General features: G+C 38.9%; 1 protein-coding gene across 3 annotated transcripts in view; it reads right to left on the reverse strand.

Moving 5' to 3' along the window:
- Nucleotides 1–20,487, reverse strand: part of PDCD1LG2 (programmed cell death 1 ligand 2) — a 67,889-nt gene that overhangs the window by 41,511 nt on the left and 5,891 nt on the right. For all 3 annotated transcript variants that reach the window (XM_047767678.1, XM_047767677.1, XM_047767676.1), the window contains exon 2: nt 5,444–5,509. In XM_047767678.1, the coding sequence (XP_047623634.1) occupies nt 5,444–5,495 (52 nt within the window). In that variant the 5' untranslated portion in view covers nt 5,496–5,509. The remainder of the gene's footprint in view (nt 1–5,443; nt 5,510–20,487) is intronic.

Here is a 20,487-nt window from a genome sequence, read left to right on the forward strand (position 1 = left end):
AAACAAGAAACAAGGAAGAGAAGTAGGGCTTGCAGGAAAGATTAGATGCTGGGTCTGAGATTTAATAAGAATCAGAGGACTTTGGGTGTAGTCTCTACTGAATTTATTTAGCAAATTTATTTACCACACTTATGCTTTCTTCTCATGAGAGAAGGACCGCCTGTAACTTCCTCTGGAACTCCCCATAGCACATAGAACTCCCCTCTTCCTCTCTGGGCCTTTGACAAAAATCCATTTTCTGCTTGCTTTTTCCCTCTGCCTTGTACAGAGTGTGTGTGCACAGGGGTTGGGGGCATAAAATATGCTACCTCTCAGGTGACATTTTTCAGCTAATGTCCATAAGAGGAAAGAGTAATTGGCAAACATGAATCATGTATCTGAGTAGCTCAAAATAACTAGAAGATTGTTAGTTGGCTTAATTTTACCCAATTAAAGCTTCTAAGATATACAAAGCTTTGAGCTTGATTATTGGATACAAAATGATGAGTTTAGGAAATGCAATACACTTTTGAAATCCTGAAATATTCTTATCGTAAATTACAGAGGAAATCAAAACACTCCTGCAAATAATTCTGTGAAGAGGTGCTTTTTTTAAGCTTGGCTGCACATTAGAATCACTAAGCAGAGGACTTCAGCCTTAGCTGTCAGTGGAATCACCTGGGAAGCTTTTAAAACATACTAATGCCCAGGCCCACTCTGGATCCTTTAAAATTAAATTCTAATTATTTTGTGAGGCCAGCACCAATTTTAAAAAAAAATTTCCCTGGGAGCGTCTAATGTGAAGCCTTGAGAAGCCTTAGTTGGATGACTCAAACCCCTGCACTTGAAACATCTTCTCTCATCCTGCCATTCAAAGTGTTGCCCTCACTTTTCTGTGGGAGCTTGTTAGGAATACAGAATCTCATGTGCTGCCCCAGATCTAGAGAGGTACAATCTCCATTTTAACAAGGTTGGGGTGACTCACATGCACATTAATATTTGAGAAGCAGAGTTATAACACTGGTTTGCATTTGGACTGTTACTGGGAAGTAATAGTTATACATTTATTACATAAAATGAAACAGACCCTGGTCTAAATTATCATCTCATTTGATGTTCCCCAAGCTCTACAAAGTAAGAGTCACTACCTTCTTTTTATAGATGGGGAAACTGAGGCTTAAAGAAATGATTCAGCTTGCCCAAAGTAAAAATGTGGGAGCATGTGGAGTTGGAATTCAAATTCATATCTCTGTGTCTTGAAAGCTTGTACTCCTAACAACTCTACAGAAATGACTGCATATCCACTGGCATATATATACTACATCCATAAATGAGATAGATATACTTTTAGGCTTTAGACTAAGGAAAAGACATTTGTTTTCTATTTCATATGTCACAGGGTTGTTAAATTAAGCTTTAGTCTAGCATTGAACTCCTGATATTATCGGACAAAGGAGAAAATTAGAAAATTCCCACAATGTGAAATTAAGCAGATGAAACATTCACTTGGTCATCTTGACTAACTTAAAAGGCAAAGGACTTGGCCAGAGCGTGAAAAACTCATACACTCAAGTTCTTGAGACGGATTAAAATAGCTGGCTTGAGTAAGGCTGCAGCCTTTTTGAAAGTTCTTGGGGGGCACTTAGCATTTTATTTGCAATCAAGGCATTAATGGAGTCAACACCTGTCACATCTCCAGGAAACACAAAACAAATCATTTGCATTACCTCCCAAGATAGCTTCCTCTTTAAACTAATTTTATACTTTTTTTCCATTTAACAGAAGCTTAAGTGTTTACAGACTTCCTAACTAAGGTATTTGAAAGTTGCGGATGGGTCGAGGTTGGAGCAGGAGGGGAGCTGTTTTACGCAGCCATAATCTACAGAAAACTCTAGTTTCTGGTTTAGAATAGATGTTGCTCTAGACACCTGACACATGCACTCCTCTTTGTAGGAACACTGCAGGAGACATCTCATCAGTTAGAAATCCTTCCCCAACCTGCTTCTACTGCTTTGCACACCTTAGGGGTCAGCAGAAGTAGTTTTGGAGGTTGGCTATAGGCTGAGTGGAGTGACCCAAGGTGTGATCCCCTCATAAGCGTCACCCTGGTCATGTGCCTCCTAGGTTTAATGCATCTCTGGAGGATGAAGAAAGAAAGAAACGTCAATGAAAGACCTAAGATTTGGGTTACCTTTTCCTTCAAGGCATGACAGAGTACAAAAATAAATATTTTCCCTCGAATGTCTCTGGGTTACAAAACGTCCTTAGGTTTTGAAATGAAAATATAAGAAAAAAGTGAATTATAATGCTGCAGTAATAAAAGAGTGATATAAGTGAAAAGAAATAAAAATAGATCAATAGAATAGAACAGAGTGTCCAGGGAGTTCCCATTATGGCGCAGTGGTTAACGAATTTGACAAGGAGCCATGGGGTTGTGGGTTCGATCCCTGGCTCACTCAGTGGGTTAAGGATCCGGTGTTGCCGAGAGCTGTGGTGTAGGTCGCAGACGTGGCTCGGATCCCGAGTTGCTGTGGCTCTGGCATAGGCCAGCAGCTGCAGCTCCGATTAGACGCCTAGCCTGGGAACCTCCATATGCTGCAGGGGCAGCCCTAGAATAGAAAAAAAAAAAAAAAAAGGACAAAAAAAAAAAAAAAGAACAGAGTGTCCAGAAAAAGACCAACACGAATATGGCCAATTGTTTTTTGACAAAGGTGCATGGAGAATAGTCTTCAACAAATGAATGAATGGGGCTGGAGCAATGGGATGTCCATATACCATAAAAAAAAAAAAAAAGCCCCAACCTATACATCACACTATATAAAAATGTAAAATGTACAACTATGAAACGTTCAGAAGAAAATCTTTTTTCTTTTTTTTTGGGGGGGGGTGCACCTGGGGCACATGGAAATTCCCAGGCCAGTAACTAAACCTGCACCATAGCAGCACAACCCAAACCACTGCAGTGACAGTTCTGGATCCTTAATCCACTGGGCTGCAAGAGAACTCCAGAAGAAGATCTCTTAGGTCTTGGATTAGGCAAAGAGTTCTATGAAACCCGTCAAAGAAAAAAAATTGATAAATTGGATATCTTCAAAATTAAAATCTTTGCTCTGTAAAAGATATGTTAAGAGAATGAAAAGATGAGCCACATATTAAGAGAAAATATTTGCATATCACACATCTGATAATTTTCTTTTGTGTGTGTGTGTGTGTGTGTGTGTGTGTGTGTGTGTGTGTGTGTGTGTGTGTTTTGCTTTTTAGGGCTGCACTTGAGCCATATGGAGATTCCCAGGCTAGGGGTCGAATCAGAGCTGCAGCTGCTGGCCTGTGCCATAGCCACAGCAACGTGGAAACTGAGCCGTGTCTATGACCTACACCACGGCATGGCAATGTCGGATCCTTAACCCACTGAGCGAGGCCAGGGATGGAACCTGCATCCTAGTTGGGTTCATTAACCACAAAGGGAACTCCACATCTGGTAATTTGTATCCAGAATGTATAAAGAACTCTTAAATCTTAACAATAAGAAAATAACCCAGTTAAAAATGGTCAAATGATATGCACTCCACCAAGGAAGATTTATGGCCAATAGGCATATGAAATAGGCACATGAAAATATGTTTATCATCACTAGATATTAAAGAAAGGCAAATTAAACCACAATAAGGTACTTCTACACACCTATTAGTATGACTTAAAAAAGAAAATGACAATGTCAACACCAAGTATTATCACTCTCTTACTTTGCTGGCAAGAATGTAAAAATGCTATAGACACTACAAACTGTTTGATGGTTTCTTATAAAGTTAAATATATACTTACCATATGACTCAGCAATCCCACTCCTAGGTATCCACCCAAGTGTAAAGAAAGCCTATGCTTCCACAAAAACCTATATATAAATGTTTATAGCAACATTATTTGTAACTGCCAAAAATAGGAAACAGCTCAAAAGTCCCTCAACTAGGAAATGAATAAACAAAAATGTGGTATGTACATACATACAGTGAAATACTAGTCAAAACCAAAAAGGACAGACCCATTGATTCATACAACAACAAGGATAAATTGCAAATGCACTATACTAAGAGAAAGACAGCAGAGAAAAAGAGTATCTAGAAAATGACCCCATTTATATGACATTCAGGAAAAGCTAAAACTATAGGTTAGAGAATAGATCAGTGAGTACATGGGCTTAAAGATTGGTGGAGGGTTTTTCTTTGTTTTGTGATAGTCCTGTTCTGGATTTTTACTGTGGTGGGAGCTCTATGACTATGGATTTGTCAAAACTCATTGATGTTTTTGTGAAAAAGAGTAAAATTTTACTTTATGTTATTATGAAAAAATAAATATTTAAAAAGAAATGAAAATGTTTTCCAATAGTTTTTCCACTTCAAACTTTAAATTATTTTATAGATTACACAGTAGAGCATCCACATAGCATTCAAGTAAAAAAGAGTTAATTTCACATGTTTCTAAAATCTCAGCCAGGCAGGGTCCTTTAGAAAGGAAACATCAAGTGTTCCTTTAGCTACCATTGCAAGGGCAGGGCTGAAATAAGTAGAATACTGGGGTGCTTTCTAAGGATGGCCTCAAGTCACTGTCTCTAGGACCACACCAGGCTGGGAAGCCCAAGGGATGGGGAGGAACATGACTAGGAAAAGAGTAGTTAGGACCACCTGGAAGGGAGAGAAAAGTTCTTTAAAAAGTTATCAGTGCCAAAGAAGGCATTCTTTCTCAATAAAGGTAGAACACTGTATGACTTCCCATGGAGTTGGGGCTGTTATCATAGAGGACATAGTCTTCTACAAGTAATCTGTCTTCCTCTCTTACCTTCTGGTGTTCATATGAATTGTCTGAATTACCTGCCCCAGGAAAGCAAAACTCTGAAACTGCTTTCCTCCTTGCCACCCACACACTCCAGCAGAATATCTTTCTTCAAAATTCAAAGGCATAGCCCCAAGGTATGTTATTCATTTAGACTCAAGGAAGACTCCTCTGATTTTCCAATTCAAGTAATCCACATTAATGTGTGAATGACTAATAGCTGCTATTGTTGCTTTTTAAAAGGGGATGTATCCCCCTGACATTTGTCTCCTCCATGTCCCTGCCAGAAGAGAAAACGACAGCTGTTTGGCATCTCATCTTTCAGGATACTCAATCCATGCCCTCTTGGGTCAGTTCAGAGGTGCATGGTCTGAATGTTCTGTCTTCCTGTCACACATTTATTGGAGAGTGGAGATAGATGGACCGATATTCTCAATCCCTGTTCCTGTACGATAGCGATCTAAGTATGCACAAGCCACCCTCAACACCACTCTTTCGGCTGTGTTTGTAATAGCCAGTAATTACACTTCCTCTCGAAGAAAGCCTTCAGCCTGAAGACCACATTCTCATCCTTGGCCTCACCTAGGGGTCCTCACCTGTTCCTCTTTCTCAGTCCCCACTGTTTGTCCTTTCTTACCTGCTGTGTGATGAAGCTTCATTCCCAGGCTCAAAATTAGCAGGAGGAACATGTTCTCTACCGGATCTGAAACAGACAATTGAAAGTCTCAGAGCCTTCTGCAGTTTTTCTGGGTCTCATGATTTGGTCATTTGCTCACTCCTTAAAACAGGGAAATGACTCGCAAACAAATCTTTTGGGGAGGCAGTGGACCATGGTGGAGTAGAACTGGGAAGAGAAGTTAAATGTTAATTGCCTAGAGGAGAGGGGACATTGGGTAAGAAGAAGCAAGGCACCCCATCGATTCAAATTTGAAGGTCTTCTTCATTTTCAAACAACTTTTTCTAAATATGCACCATTCCTCACAAGTTACCCATATAGGTGATCATCTGAACCTTTTTGTCTCTTACACAGTTTCAGTAACAGGCCCTTGAAAACCAATCTTATTTGTCAAACGAATAAAGCACATCATCTTTTTCAGTTGGACTGTAACTCTGGGAGTCAGACACTTGATAGTGCCCAAAAGAACAGAGCTGGAGTCTCCATTAATACTTGATGGTTGACTGAACAGGTAAAGCAGTCAAGCTCTTTAGAGTGCCGTGATCAGGTGTGCCCATCACTTGAACTACCTGCTACTAGAGACGTAGACAGGAAGAGCAGAGAACTGGGTCCACTGAGTGGGTGCCAAACCTTGGTCCTGTTTTACTTCCTGTGCTTCCACCTTTGCTTACAAACTTTCCTGCCCAAGGACTTCTAATGGTTTAAGACAAAAGGGACAGGTTACATCCCTGTTTGCTTTTTTGTTGTTCTCAAAACGCTTTCAAAATTTGATTAGCCATAGACCCATTTCTTTGAGGGGAATCAGTTGGAGCCATACATCTAAATCAGGTAAAAGCAGAGCTGCTCCAAGTATAATGGAAAACCAGTGGAAGATATGGATCAGAATGATATAATCTCATTCACACTTTTAAAAGAGGGCTTAGTTTTGGTGTAGACAGTAGGCAATTGTTGTAGGCTGGGCAAGATTGGAAGCAGAACTGTCAGTAGGGAGCGTTTTCACAGAGATGATGGTTTGGATTAGAATGGTGGGGTAGTGGAGGTGAGAAGTGGTCTGATGAATGCTTTTTATAGTTATACATGTATTTCTTGGTCTTTTAAAATTATTAAAATTGTAACAGCTTTATTGGAACGTAAGTGGCGTACAATAGAGGATTGTGCGTATGTGTATAAGACAGAGAAAATTCAATGGTTTTTAGTATATTCACAAAATTGTGCTATCTACACCACTCTCTAACTTTGGATCATTTTTATCACTTCCAAAGGGAACCCCATGCACATTAGCAGAAAATCCTCAATTCCTCTTCTCTCTCCCCCAAGTCCCTGGCAATCACTAATCTCCTTTCTATCTCTATAAATTTCTTATTTTATATATTTCATATAAAAGGAATTATACAATATGAGGTCTTTTGTGTCTAGCTTCTTTCACTGAGCATATTATTTTCAAGATTCAGCTATATTGTAACACAACACCAGTACTTAATTCCTTTCTATGACTGAATAATATTTGGTCGTATGAATCCAACACATTTTTAAATCCATTCATCAGTTGATGGACATTTGAGTAACTTGTTGGCCATTATGAACAATGCTATTATGACGTTCACATATACATTTTTGTGGAGACATGTTTCCAAGTCTCTTGGATACATATGTAGGAGTAGAATTCCCTGGTTAAATGGTAACTCCATCTTTAACTTTTTGAGAAACTGACAAGCTTTTATCAAAGATATGATTTGCAATAACTTTCTCTCATTCTGTGATTTTCTTTTCAGTTTCTTGATAATGTTTTTTGAAGCATAAATGTTTTGATTTAGTTTTAAAGCACAAATTAATTTACTTTTGATGAAGACCAGTTAATCTATTTTCTCTCTTTCTCCCTTTTTTTTTTTTTTTTAGGGCTGCAGCCTCAGCACATGGAGGTATGGAGGTTCCCAGGCTAGGGGTCAAATTGGAGCTGCAGCTGCCAGCCTACACCTCAGCCATAGCCATGTAGGATCGGAGCTGCATCTGTGACCTACACCACAGGTCGCAGCAAGGCCAGATCCTTAACCCACTGGGCAACGCCAGGGATTGAACCAGCAACCTCATGGTTACTAGGCAGATTTGTTTCTGCTGTGCCATGATGGGAACTCCTATTTTCTCTTTCAATTGTATGTGCTTTAGGTGTCATCAATACGAAACCAATGCCTAATCCAAGGTCATAAAGGTTTACATAATGTTTTCTTCTGAAAAAAAATTTTTTTTTGTCTTTTTGCCATTTCTATCTTCTGAAAATGTTAAAGCCTTAGTTTGTACGTTTAAATCTTTGATCCAATTTGAGTTCATTTTTGTATACAGTATGAGGTAAATCTCCAGATTCATTCTTTTGCACGTGGACACCCAGTTGTCCTTGCACAATTTATTGATAAGATTTTTTCCATTTAATTGTTTTAGCACCCTCACCACAAATTAATTAACTTTAAATGTGTGGGCTTAGTTCTAGAATCTCAATTTTATTCCACTGAACTCTATGTCTGTCCTATGCCAGTACCACAGTGTTGATTGCAGTAGCTTTGTAGTAAGTTTTAAAACAGGCAAATGTGAATCTTGCAGTGAATCTTGCAGCTTTTTCTTTTTCAAGATTTTTTTTTTTTTTTTTTGGTGGTGTGTTTGTGTGTGTATGGCTACTCTTGCTTCCTTTTATTTCCATGTCAATTTTAGGATCAACTTGTCCTTTTCCACACACACACAAAAAAAGCAGCTGGAATTTCAATAGGGATTGGACTGAATCTGTAGATCCATTGGGGAATACAGACATCTGAATAATATTTAAGTTTTCTAATCCATGAGTGCAGCATGTCTTTCCATTTGTTTAGGTCTTCTCTATTTTCAAAGAGGATTTGATGGAAATTGCTGATAGGCTGGAAATGCAGTTTGACAAAAATAAAGAAATCCAGAAAAATTTCTAAGTTTGGAGCTTGTGTTACTGGAGCAACAGAGACACTATTTATTAAAGTCAAAAAGACTAAAAGTGAAGCAGATTAGAAAGCAGAAATCAAGAGTTCTATTTGAAATATGTTCAGTTTGATATGCCTATTAGACATCCAAGTGAAGATTTTTTTTTAGTAGGCAGTAGGATAACTAGTGGTCCAGAGTTGAGGGCAGAGATATAAATTTGGGAGTCATCGACATATAAGTGTTATTTAAAGCCATGGTGCTGCATGATATCATGCAAAGAGAGAGACAGTATCAAAGGACTGAAATGTGGGGCATTCCAATATTTATGGATCTATGAGAGGAAGGGTACTAGCAAAGAAGATTGAGAAGAAGGATATAAAGGCAAATGAACCATCTCTTTTATTTTCTGTATTCTGATGCTTTGACATCTGAGGTCATGCCGACCCTAGAGGGACTGCCCCCTCAGGTTTAGCTCATTCCTAGAGACAGTAAACAACGCATCCCTGAGTGTGACTTTCCTATGCAAACCAATAAATCTGGAGCCCTACATCCAATCACTTCCTTATTGTGCTCTCACTCTCTGGGCCACTATCTATTTGCTCTAATCTGCCTAGGGCCAGATACCAGACAATAAGGGACAGCCCCAACGTCCCCAGAGTCTGCTGAAATTATTCAAACTAGCCCCATTCCTTCCTGTGGAAGCCACAGGAAAGGTTCGTGCCCACTTTCCCCCTTCTCCCTCTGCCTCCTGTGTGATCCTGGTATTTGCCTGTATGGCCCCCTGTTAGTGTGGCATGCTTTTCTCTTGGGATCTATGAGTACAACAAACTATGGTTTCAGTGGCAGTCACCTCCTGATCTGTTGGCCTCACCATACCTAAATAATAATAAAATCATAGATATAATAAAAATAAAATAGTATAAAAACCTAGGGTTTTTAAAACATAGTACTTGAAGGACTGATAAGTTGAGCCAAATACTCCTGAGAACTGGATTTAGCAATATGAAGGTCATGGATGATCCTGATAAGTACAGTATCAGTGGATTTGGTACAGATGAAAGCCCATGTAGATTTGAGAGAAAACAGGAGGTAAGAAAATGGAGACAATAGAATATAGGCAACTCTTTAGATAAGAGTGCTATATAAGAGAGAAGAGAGAGGATGCAGGAGCCAGAAGGGAATGTGAGGTCCACAGTGGGCTGTATTCTTATTTTCAGTTTAGGAAGGGAAATATTACAGCATGTAACAATTAGGAACAAAATCAAGTGCTTTCCACCAGAAATGCTCAAGACACATCTTAGCTAGACTTGGAAATGCTCTTCCTCATTGATAATGCAAATATATTTTCAAGCTACACCTCAGCCTGTATTTTTATTTCTACAGTATGAAGGGATAGCATGTCAAATGTAGTTCTGGCAACAGAAAGGACTCCTGGTTTACCCACCACTGGTTTAACTTCTCCTTCCTTGACCATCCAGGGGGACATTCCTTGTACAGTGCCAACTCAGAGACATCACTGTCATAAAGGTAATTTCCAAGCAACATTATTCTTTCTTCTGGGGATAATGTGCCCCATGCAATAAATGGTTAAGAGCTCAGGTTCTAAGATACATTTGAGTTTAAATCCTAGGTCTACAAATTTAGCCTCTATGGCCTTGGACAGTTTAGAATTACTTTTTATGTCCTATTTTCCCAAATTACCAATAATAATAACTCCTACTTCAAGCCAGAATCTTGAGGGTCATCTTAAACCTATTCATCTTGTGTCTTGCATCCATCCCCCAGTCCAACTAATTCTACTTCTTGGATACTTTTTTTTTTTTTTTGCTTTATAGGGCTGCACCTGTGGTATATGGAGGTTCCCAGGCTAGGGTTTGAAAAGTAACTATAGCTGCTGGCCTACACCACAGCCACAGCAACTCGGGATCCAAGCTGCTTCTGTGACTTAACCACAGCTCAAGGTAACACTGGATCCTTAACCCACTGAGCGGGGCCAGGGATTGAACCCACAACCTCATGGTTCCTAGTTGGATGCGTTTCTGCTGTGCCACAGCCGGAACTCCGACTTCTTGGATACTTCTTGAATGATGCCTCTTCTTTCTACCACCCCACTACCATCATCACCTTTACTCAGCTTCTTGTCATTTCTCCTTATACCATAGCGGTGCCTCCTCATTGTCATTTTTACCTTCTAGTTTTGCTTCCTTCCACTTCTCTTGTCCAGGTAGAAGACACAAACTTTGGTATCATCCTTGACTCCTGTCTTTTCTCACCTTCATTTGATTCACCAACAGACTCAAAAAGCCCTTCTTTCAAATATACGCAGAATCTGACCACTTCTCACTGCTTCCATCTCATCTTGAGCCATCATCATCTTTATTCTCTTGTGATTCTTTTTTTTCCCACTTTTTAAAATTTCATTGACGTATAGCTGATTTACAATGTTGTGATAATTTCTGCTGTATAAAAAAGTGATTCAGTTGTTCATGTAGCCACATCCTTTCTTTTTCAGATTCTTTTCTAATATAAAATATCACAGAATGTTGGGTAGAGTTCCCCGTGTTATACAGCAGTTCCCCATTGGCCAGTCATTCCATATGCCACAGTCTCGTGGTGATTCTAATCTTGCCTTCCTACAGTTGATTCTCAACACAGGAGATAAAGAAATTCTTTAAAAATATAAGTCAAATAATGTCCACTAAAAATCTCCTGATAGCTCAACATTTCACTGGGAGTAAAACACTAAGTCCCTCCAATAATCCAAGTAAGACAGGTCTCTCTCTTGAGCCCTGCCATGCTTTAGGCTGACCCCACTGTGGCCATGTCCCTCCCTGCAGTGTGAGGTGTTTGCAGGGCCTATAACCTCCTCCTACTATCCATCACAAACTGGGTCCTTGGGATGCTGTACAAAGGGCCCTACACCTGCTTCCAGGCCTATAAAGTACCTTTCCCACATCCATCCCTTTGTAAGGGCAGATCTTGCTGCCAAAGTGCTCATCTCCACACCTGGATGCTTCCTTTGCCCTTTCTGGTGAGACTGCCTTATGTAAAATTGCAACAGCAACACTCTTCCAGCATTCCCAATTCTCTTTGTCTGTCTCTCTTTTCCAAAGATTTCATTACCATCTAATTTACCCTATAATGTACTTGTTTATTATATTCTTACTTGCTATCTTCCATTAGAATATAATACTAAAAGAACAGGGATCTTTGTATGTTTGCTTACTACTATGCCTTCAGCCCCTAAAACGGTGTCTGGCAAGAAGTAGGCACTTGGTTAATATTTGTTAAATAAACCATCACTTTACCTAGCAGGCAGAACAATCTCTTGAATACTGAAAAATCAAATCTCACTATGTCACCCCTGCTTAAAAGACTTCAAAAGTTCCCAACATTTATTTACAAGGTGAAGCTCTCCTTAGTGTGGCCTACAAAACCTTCCTTGATCTGACAATTCCTGCCTCAGTGCTTTCCATGACTAGGGCCTCACAGGTTCTTTGAGAATTCTAACCTCTAGCCTCTAATTTCATCGTATTTTTTCTCTATCTCAATTTCTTCATGAGCTTAAAAAATGGCATTTCATCGTAAATAACTCCCTTAACCGGCTTTACATTCTCAAGCATTCAACACAAGTGGTTGTCTTTCCTAACTGCCTTAAGCTTCCTTCTGCCTCAATTATATTTGCTGCTCACCTCTAGTGTAAACATTCAACTCATTACTGGCATGTTGATTTATTACTCTTCTGTTTTCCAGGCTAGAACAAGACCTCTTTGTACAGTCATCCCTTGGTATCTGTAGGGTATTTGTTCCAGGAAACTTTGAGGATACCAAAATACTCAGATGCTCCAGTCCCTTATGTAAAATGGCATAGTACAGTTGGCCTTATACATAGGGTTGCAGAACCCTGTGGATATAGAGGGTAGACGGTACTTGATTAGATCCTTACAACTGTGTGCTGAATGAACAAGTGAATGGTGATTGCATACATGAAAATTTAGCATCATACTCAGGAATCTGAGACTACTGGCTCTCAGTTGTTTCCATTCTCTATTGGAGAAATAGAAACTTTAATTTGGTTGTTCATTTTGGCCTCAGATAAGGACTTTCTATTGCGTGGAGCTGCTCACAACAGAATGGGCCACTACTGAGGAGGGAGGCAACATTCCTAGAATTGTTTAAGCAAACGGTGCATGAAGAAGCAAGAGTTTCCACAAGAGGTAGAAGGTAATCCCTTTTCAACAGTAAGATTATTTATAGCATTGTCTCCCAGAATGTTTCCACAGGTATCTTAAGCCTTCCCAATCTCTCTCAAAACACTAGGCAATCAGGATAAGACCCCTGCTCTTTGGGTTCCTGAGAAGAACCATATTTTCTGAAAAAAAGCAGGTTCTTGGCATCTTTAATATTAGAGAAGTATGAACTCTTTCACACTCAGACAGGCAAGACCTGAAAGAATTTGTTTAGAGAGCTTATGGAGTGCTTTGCCAAAATTAATGAACTCAATGCACCATTTACAGAGCATCCCTGTGTAAGGCATTCCTTTGGCCAAATGAGCACTGTGATGCTCTTCTTCACCATACAAAGAGCATGTTCAAACAACCACATCCCCCTTTCATCATTTTCACCTAAACTGTGTATTCCTTGTGTATGTTTGTTTTTGCCAGCCTTTCCATTAAGCAGAGGGTGCTCATTGTAGCTATCTTTATATCAGGCAAGCTGGCTTCTCATGACTACTTTGGAATGTGAGTGGAAAAAGTGGTTTTTAATCAAATGATCAGTTTAGCTGAATTTCTTAATTTCTGGATAATTCTTAATGAATTTTTATATAATTCTTGATAATTATGCCTGTGAAAATATTGTAAAAGTTGAAGTAAAATTATGATCTAAAACAGAGAAGAATGGCATAGGATAAGCTTTGAGAATACTTTCTGGTTCGTTGCTCCAGGAGGAGTCAAGAAGGGCCTCTTCAGTCAGGAGATGATCAGGCTTGAGGGTAAGAAGAAGTGAAAGTTACTCTTTTTAGATTTCTGAAAAATTCTGCACAAATTACTGCCTCCTTTCTGCTCTCACCCACACCACTAGAAAAGCTTCTTCTCTTGGTGTGGTCAAGGGAGCTCTGAGCCATGCAGTAGGAGATAGGAGTACTAGTCTTTGCTGTCTCTATTGCCTGAGGAACTCACTTTTCATTCTCCGTCAAAGAAATGACGAACTAAGTAATTTCCAAGGTGCCCTTCATGTACCATCTATGCAAGTAGTAGCCCTTAATAACCTCAAATGTTTTCTTTCATCATGTTAGGTAACATTCAAGAGCATAACATATCCAGATTTTTGATGAACCACAAATATTTTTATTTTTTAAGATATAAAAGCATGATTCCATTTCTAACTACCATAAGTATTATCTGCATATCAGTAACAGTTGCTCACCAGTGATTAAGATAAAGTTAAGATATGCAAGACTGACCTTAATTCTCTTACTCTTCCCCTCTAAAAGTTATTTAAGAAAGTGATAATGATACCCTGGAGATAATTAATAAACTTCAACTTATAAAGGTGCATATATATGAATGGGTACACAGACAAAAAACTAAACTTTTGAGAATTTAGGCATTTTATTATTAGGGACACAAAATAGTGTGGGGAATTGCATAACCTTTGTTGCCTATGTTGTGGCAGAGCCAATAGCCAGTAATGTGAAGTTTGGTTGGTCGGCCATGTTCTCATCATGGACTTGGAAAAATCTTCAAGAGTTTATGGATATTAGCATGTGAAAGGTTCCAACTTCAATGGACATTCTCCTCTTCCTCCTCTTTTTCCTCCTCCCTCCTCCTTCTCTTCTTCTCCCTTCTCCTCCTCCTTCCCTTTTTTCTTCTTCTGCTTCCACTTCTTATGCTTTTGCTTCTGCTGCTGCTTCTTTTTCCTCTGTTTCTCTTCTCTGTCCAAGAAGATTAAATTTCCTGAGGGCAGGAATTTCTTTCTGTTTTTGTTCCTTCCTATATTGCTGGCATCCTAAAAAGCTGATGCCACACATGATGGCGCCTCATCAATATTTTTTGAATGACTAAATCATGCTCCTGTGGTCTAAGAGCCACAAATGCCCCTTTTAACATGGTGATACTGGGACAGGTGGAAACTGGAAATCATGGAATTCTCTAACATGGGAGGCTCTTAACCACACCTCAGTAAGAATAAACAAATACTTGTAGACAAGGTATAAGAAAAATACACTGTAAATGGTGAAGAATTCCTCACACTCATTGTCATTATTAGGAGGGTTATTGATGATCTTTGGTCTAAAATTCACATGAATTAGTAATATGACCACTCCTTTCACTAACCTATGAAGATCTCACCTGGTAAAGTCTACTCAGTCTTTAAGACTCACTCAGGACCACTTTCTTCATAAATCCTCCCCTGTGCCTCCTAAGTAATGTTTGCAGAACTGTTGTATCTCTCAGAGTACTTCTTGTATTTAATAGCTATGTCTAACTTTCTGTTTAGTAGATGTTTAGATCTTATTCTGCTTATTTCTAGATAAAAGATACTAATATCAATTTATTCAATTGTATTAGGAAGTCTTTTTCCAGAAAAATCAAGAAAATTTCTATAAATTCTGAGAAGTTTGTAAGCAGAAAATGAAAGCAAGAAAACTTTTCCAAGAGAAATTTGCAAGAGGATCAAACATCGTTATAGGCGCTAGAAAGCTCACTTTCTGATTGTTCAGGCCCAGTTTCTTGCCATTTCATCTATCTGCTGAAATCTATTTAACTGATAGATGAAATGAAATTCATGGTGCTGCAATAATGCACAGAGGTTTTAATTCTTTTTCTTTTATTCAAAACATTTACCCTACATTTTCTATGTGCCAAGCTCTGGTATGCAGAGGTAAATAAAACAGAATGGATGCTTTCAAGAATTCTCTGGTCTCTAGAATAACAAAGGAACAGACACCTTATGTAAATATCTCGAGAATTGTAGCAAATAATTTCTTTGTATAATAACAACCAGTAAAAAGGTTTATCTTGTTTAACACTTTATTCTTTGCTGAACATTGCCAGCCTTAATTCATTTGGCTCCTCCCTTTCCCCAGGTGTCTAGTACAGCCTATGGGTGTTTATGAAGACCTAGATAAATACACACCAAACTGAATTGAAATACCTAAATTAATCACTGTCTGTGAAGCCACCTATCTAAAATAGGAATTGTAACTAAAAATGTTTTAAAATCAATTGTATCTGAATGCCTTTGGCAAGCATGCAGAGTTTGCTCCAGGCGTTACCACTCCCTACTGTATTATACCCAGCTGCATTCACACATTTTATTACCTATTAGTACCTACAGGCATTTGAGATTTTAGGGACTCTAAACAGTGGCTTTTTTTCAGAGTTGGATCACTAATCTTTCAGCATTCAATCTCTAAACTCTCTGAAGCATGGGAATACTACATATGTAGTATGTAGTCTTAAGGTGCTAGTCTAGTCAATTTAACTTAAGTTCAAATTTACCTTAAATTCAAATTGAATCTCAACTTTTTAGTCTGTAAACACTGAGATCTCATTTTTTTTGCAAATCTTTGTGTTAGACTGTAGAGAATTGATAGAAACATTCATCCAAGAAAATTTTAAACCTTAAAGATTTTAAAACATAGAAGTTTAAAATTCATACACATGAAGAATAGTAAGAGGTGCAGTAAAGTACTTTGCATAATGATGCAAAAACCCTGAAGGTGACTGAAGGACAGGAGACTTCCTAGATGGGTAGGATTTGGAATGAGCCTTTGAAGTGCTGGTAGAAATTGGAGAATTAGAACTATACCTGAGGGCACTGCAGATGAACCAGGAACAAAGTTTTAGAGGTACAAACACATAGGGCATGTTGAGGGAGACAGTGAATAGCATTATCTGGTTGGAAATACAGTTTGAGACAAGAATGTCCAGGGCTTAATGCCAGGTAGCACTGCCAATAGGAGGCAATGAAAGTCTCTCAAAAACTGAGTGACGTGGGGGCAGGATCAAGATGTTGCAGGAGTAAGACTTGGTGTTCACCTTCTACAAACATAAAAAAAAACCATCTACAGGTGGAATGAGTCACACAGAACATCTACTGAGTGCTGGCAGAAGACCTTAAACCTCCAGAAAGGGCATGAAACCCTCCACATAATTGGGTAGAACAAAAGGAGAAAAAGAGAGAGAAAGAGAAAGAAATCAGGATGTGCCCAGCATTTCTGAGAGGGAGCTGTGAAAGAGGAAAGGAACTCACACCCTGGGAAGCCACCTAACCGACAGGGAGATGAGCAAGACAGAGGGACCTTAAAGCCTCAGAGAAAAGCATAGCAGCTGGACTGAGGAAGGCAAAGCAGAAAGAGAGCCACAGAGAACATCAGTACCACCTCCTGGGACACCATAGCTTGAAATTCTGGGAAGGGGGCTGGGCGCTGAGACTCAGACTCCAGAGGTCAGTTTCAGGGAGAGGACTAGAGTTGGTGGTGAAGAGGCAGCCTGAAGGAGCTAGCAAATGATGATACAAGGGCTGGGGAGTGGAGCACGACATCGAGGGAAACTGGGAGGAGATCTGGGCCCACAGGAGACACAAGAAACCATTTGGAGGAGGGCAAGAGGAGGAGGGGCAGATTGCCATAGGAATGTCTTTCTCTGCACATGCATGGACTCTCAGAGACTGGGGCTATGGGTGGCAAGGAGACGTGTGTGGGATATATGTGACAGGCCCCTCTTGCACAGGCTATGGGTAGTGGCACTTCCTGCGTGGGCAAAGTGCAATGGGGCACATCTTGCATGGTCTACAGGCAGTGGGGGAAAACTCAGTCATCTCAGAGTCCAGAGGTGTGCCTGGCCTGCCACCAGTAGGGGTCCATGAACAGGCACCACCTGCAGCCCCAGTCACCTCAGAGGTTGGCAGAGAGGAGGGAACCACAAATAAGCACGACCTGTTGTTGCTCTCACTTTGCTAGGAATGCACATCCCCTGCCACTGTCACTGGCAAATGCTCCATGCACTGCTGACACATGCCTGAGGATCACTGCCAATTCCCAGGGTCCTGCAACTGGAAGCAATCTGTGTTACCTTCCTCTAGGTCCTTGCAACTGTCAAGGGCCCAGCAAAAAGTCCCTGGCTACTAGCCCTGCCAATTGCCTCCATCTTCCTGGAAGCATACACAGTACCCTATCAAGGGGATAACAGCCTGCACACACTGAGGAAAGAGGTAGCAAGCATCCAAATCAAAAGCAGTCCTCATATCAAAAATAAACAGTAAGCCCTCACAAAATACCTAGGTGATGCTCTTGCATATAAATAGCCCTCCAAGACTACAGTAGTTGTTTTCCCTAAATATACACATTAAGAAAAATATAAGCAAAATGAAGAAGCTCAGGAACCATTCCCAGTTAAAAGAACAGAAGAATTCCCCTGAAGGAGCAAACAATGAAACAGTCATCTGCAGTCTAACACCAAGTTCAAAAAGGAGATAGTGAAAATATTGAAGGAATTTAGAGTTAATATGAAAGAATTAAGAGTGGATATGAACAATAATACAGATTACTTTAGAAAGGAACCAGAAAATATAAGGAGGAGACAAGAAAAATTAGAAAATTCATTTACAGAGATGCTAGCTGAGTTAAAGGCACTGAAGAGCAGAATGAAGAATGCAGAGGAATGAATTAGTGACTTGGAAGATAGAATAATGGAAATCACCCAATCAGGACAGCTGACAGAAAACCAAATGAAAAAACATGAAAGCAATATAAGAGATCTATGGGATAATACAAAGATGGCCAATCTACACATAATAGGGATTCCAGAATGAGAAGAAAAAGAAAAGGGGACTGAAAATATATTTGAAAAAATTATGGCTGAAAACTTTCCAAATCTAAAGGAAACAGCTATCAAGATACAGGAAGCACAGGGGCCCCAAACAAGTTGAACCCAAACAGTTCCACACCAAGACATATTATAATAAAAATGGAAGAAGTTAGGACTCCCATTGTGGTTCAGCAGAAGTGAATCTGACTAGTAACAATGAGGTTGTGGGTTTGATCCCTGGCCTCACTCAGTAGGTTAAGGATCTGACATTGCTGTAAGCTGTAGTGTAGGTCAAAGATGTGGTTTGGGTCTTGCATTGCTGTGGCTGTGGTGTAGGCAAGCAGCTGTAGCTCCAATTCAAGCCCTAGCCTGGGAACCTCCATATGCTCTGGGTGTAGCACTAAAAAGCAATAAAATAAAATAAATAATGATAATAATAATAACAATAAATGGCAAAAGTTAAAGATGAAGAGTATTCTAAAGGCAGCAAGAGAAAAATAAAGCACTAATTATAAGGGAACCCCATAAGGTTATCAGCTGATTTCTTTACAGAAACACTACAGGCCAGAAGAGAGTGGCAAGATAGAGTCAAAGTTCTAAAAGGGAAAATTTTGCACCCTAGAATGCTGTACCCAGGAAGAATATCATTTAAAATAAAAGGAGAAATAAAGAATTTCTCCAAAAACAAAAACAAAAAGAGTACAGCAATAATAAACCCATTCTAAAAGAAATACTGACAGGGCTCCTCTAAATAAAAAATAAAGAAGAAGAAATGGGATGGAGGAAACCACAATTGGAAAGTAATCACTTCAGTAAGCCAATATACAGATCTAAAAGGAAAAAAAAAAAACCTTCTGTAAAAGCGACAATAAACACAAGGAACAGCAAAAGGATAAACATGAAGATATTAAAAAAGGATGTCAAAATCATAAAATGTGGGGAAGGAAAGTAAGAAAATCTAGACTCTTTTTTTTATAATTTGTTTGAGTCTATGTGACTATTAGGAACCACAAGCAGATAGTGGAAGGGATTAACATACTTGAAAAACTGGGTAGCCACAAATCAAAACCAAATAATATGTTCACAAAAACTAAAAAGAAAATAAAACAAGCATAAAATAAAAGGAAACCATCTAACTGAAAGAGAAAGGAGCAAAGGAGAAACATAGAATCAACTGGAAAACAAGGTTGTTTAAAATGGTGATAAATACATATCTATCAATAATTACCTTAAATATCAATGGACTAAATGCTCCAATCAAAAGACATAGAATGGCAAGATAGGATTAAAAAAAAGCAAAAGCCTATAATATGCTGTCTACAAGAGACTCACCTTAGGGCAAAGTACACATATAAATTGAAAGCGAGAGGATGGGAAAAGGTATTTCTTGTGAATGGGAAATACAGGAAAGCAGGAGTTGCAATACTCATATCAGACAAAATAGACATTAAAATGAAGGCCATAAAGAAAGGCAAAAAAGGAAACTATTTAATGATAAAAGGGTCCATTCAAGAAGAGTATATTATACTCATCAACATATATGCCTCTAATATAAGAGTACCCAAATATATACAATAAATACTAACAGACATAATAGGAGAAAATGATGGGAATACAATCATAGTAGGAGACTTTAACACCCCACTCACATCAATGGACAGATCCTCTAGACAGGAAATCAATAAGGCAACAGAGATCCTAAATGACACAAAAGAAAAGTTAGACTTAATTGATATTTTCAAGACCTTACAAAAAAAATCAGAATATACATTATTTTCAAGTGCATATGGGACATTCTCAAGGATTGAGAACATACTGGGGCACAAAACTAACCTCAACAAATTTAAGACCATAGAAATTATTTCAAGTATCTCCTCTGACCACAATGGTATGAAACTAGAAATTAACCACAGGAAAAGAAATGAGAAAAAACTGACTACATGGAGACTAAACAACATGCTACTAATAAACCAATGGGTCAATAAGGAAACCAAAAGGAAAATTAAAAAATACCTCAAGCCAAATGATAACAGAAACACAACCATTCAAAATCTATGGGATGCAGCAAAAGCAGTTCTTAGAGGGAAGTTCATAGCAATACAGGCCTTTTTCAAAAAAGAAGAAAAATCTCAAATCAACATAACCCACCACCTAAATGAATTAGAAAAAGAAGAACAAACAAAGCCTAAAGTCAGCAGAAGGAAAGAAATCATAAAGATCAAAGAGGAAATCAATAAAATAGAGATTCAAAAA

The sequence above is a fragment of the Phacochoerus africanus genome, chromosome 2 (assembly GCF_016906955.1).
Source record: "Phacochoerus africanus isolate WHEZ1 chromosome 2, ROS_Pafr_v1, whole genome shotgun sequence".
Lineage (NCBI taxonomy): Eukaryota > Metazoa > Chordata > Mammalia > Artiodactyla > Suidae > Phacochoerus > Phacochoerus africanus.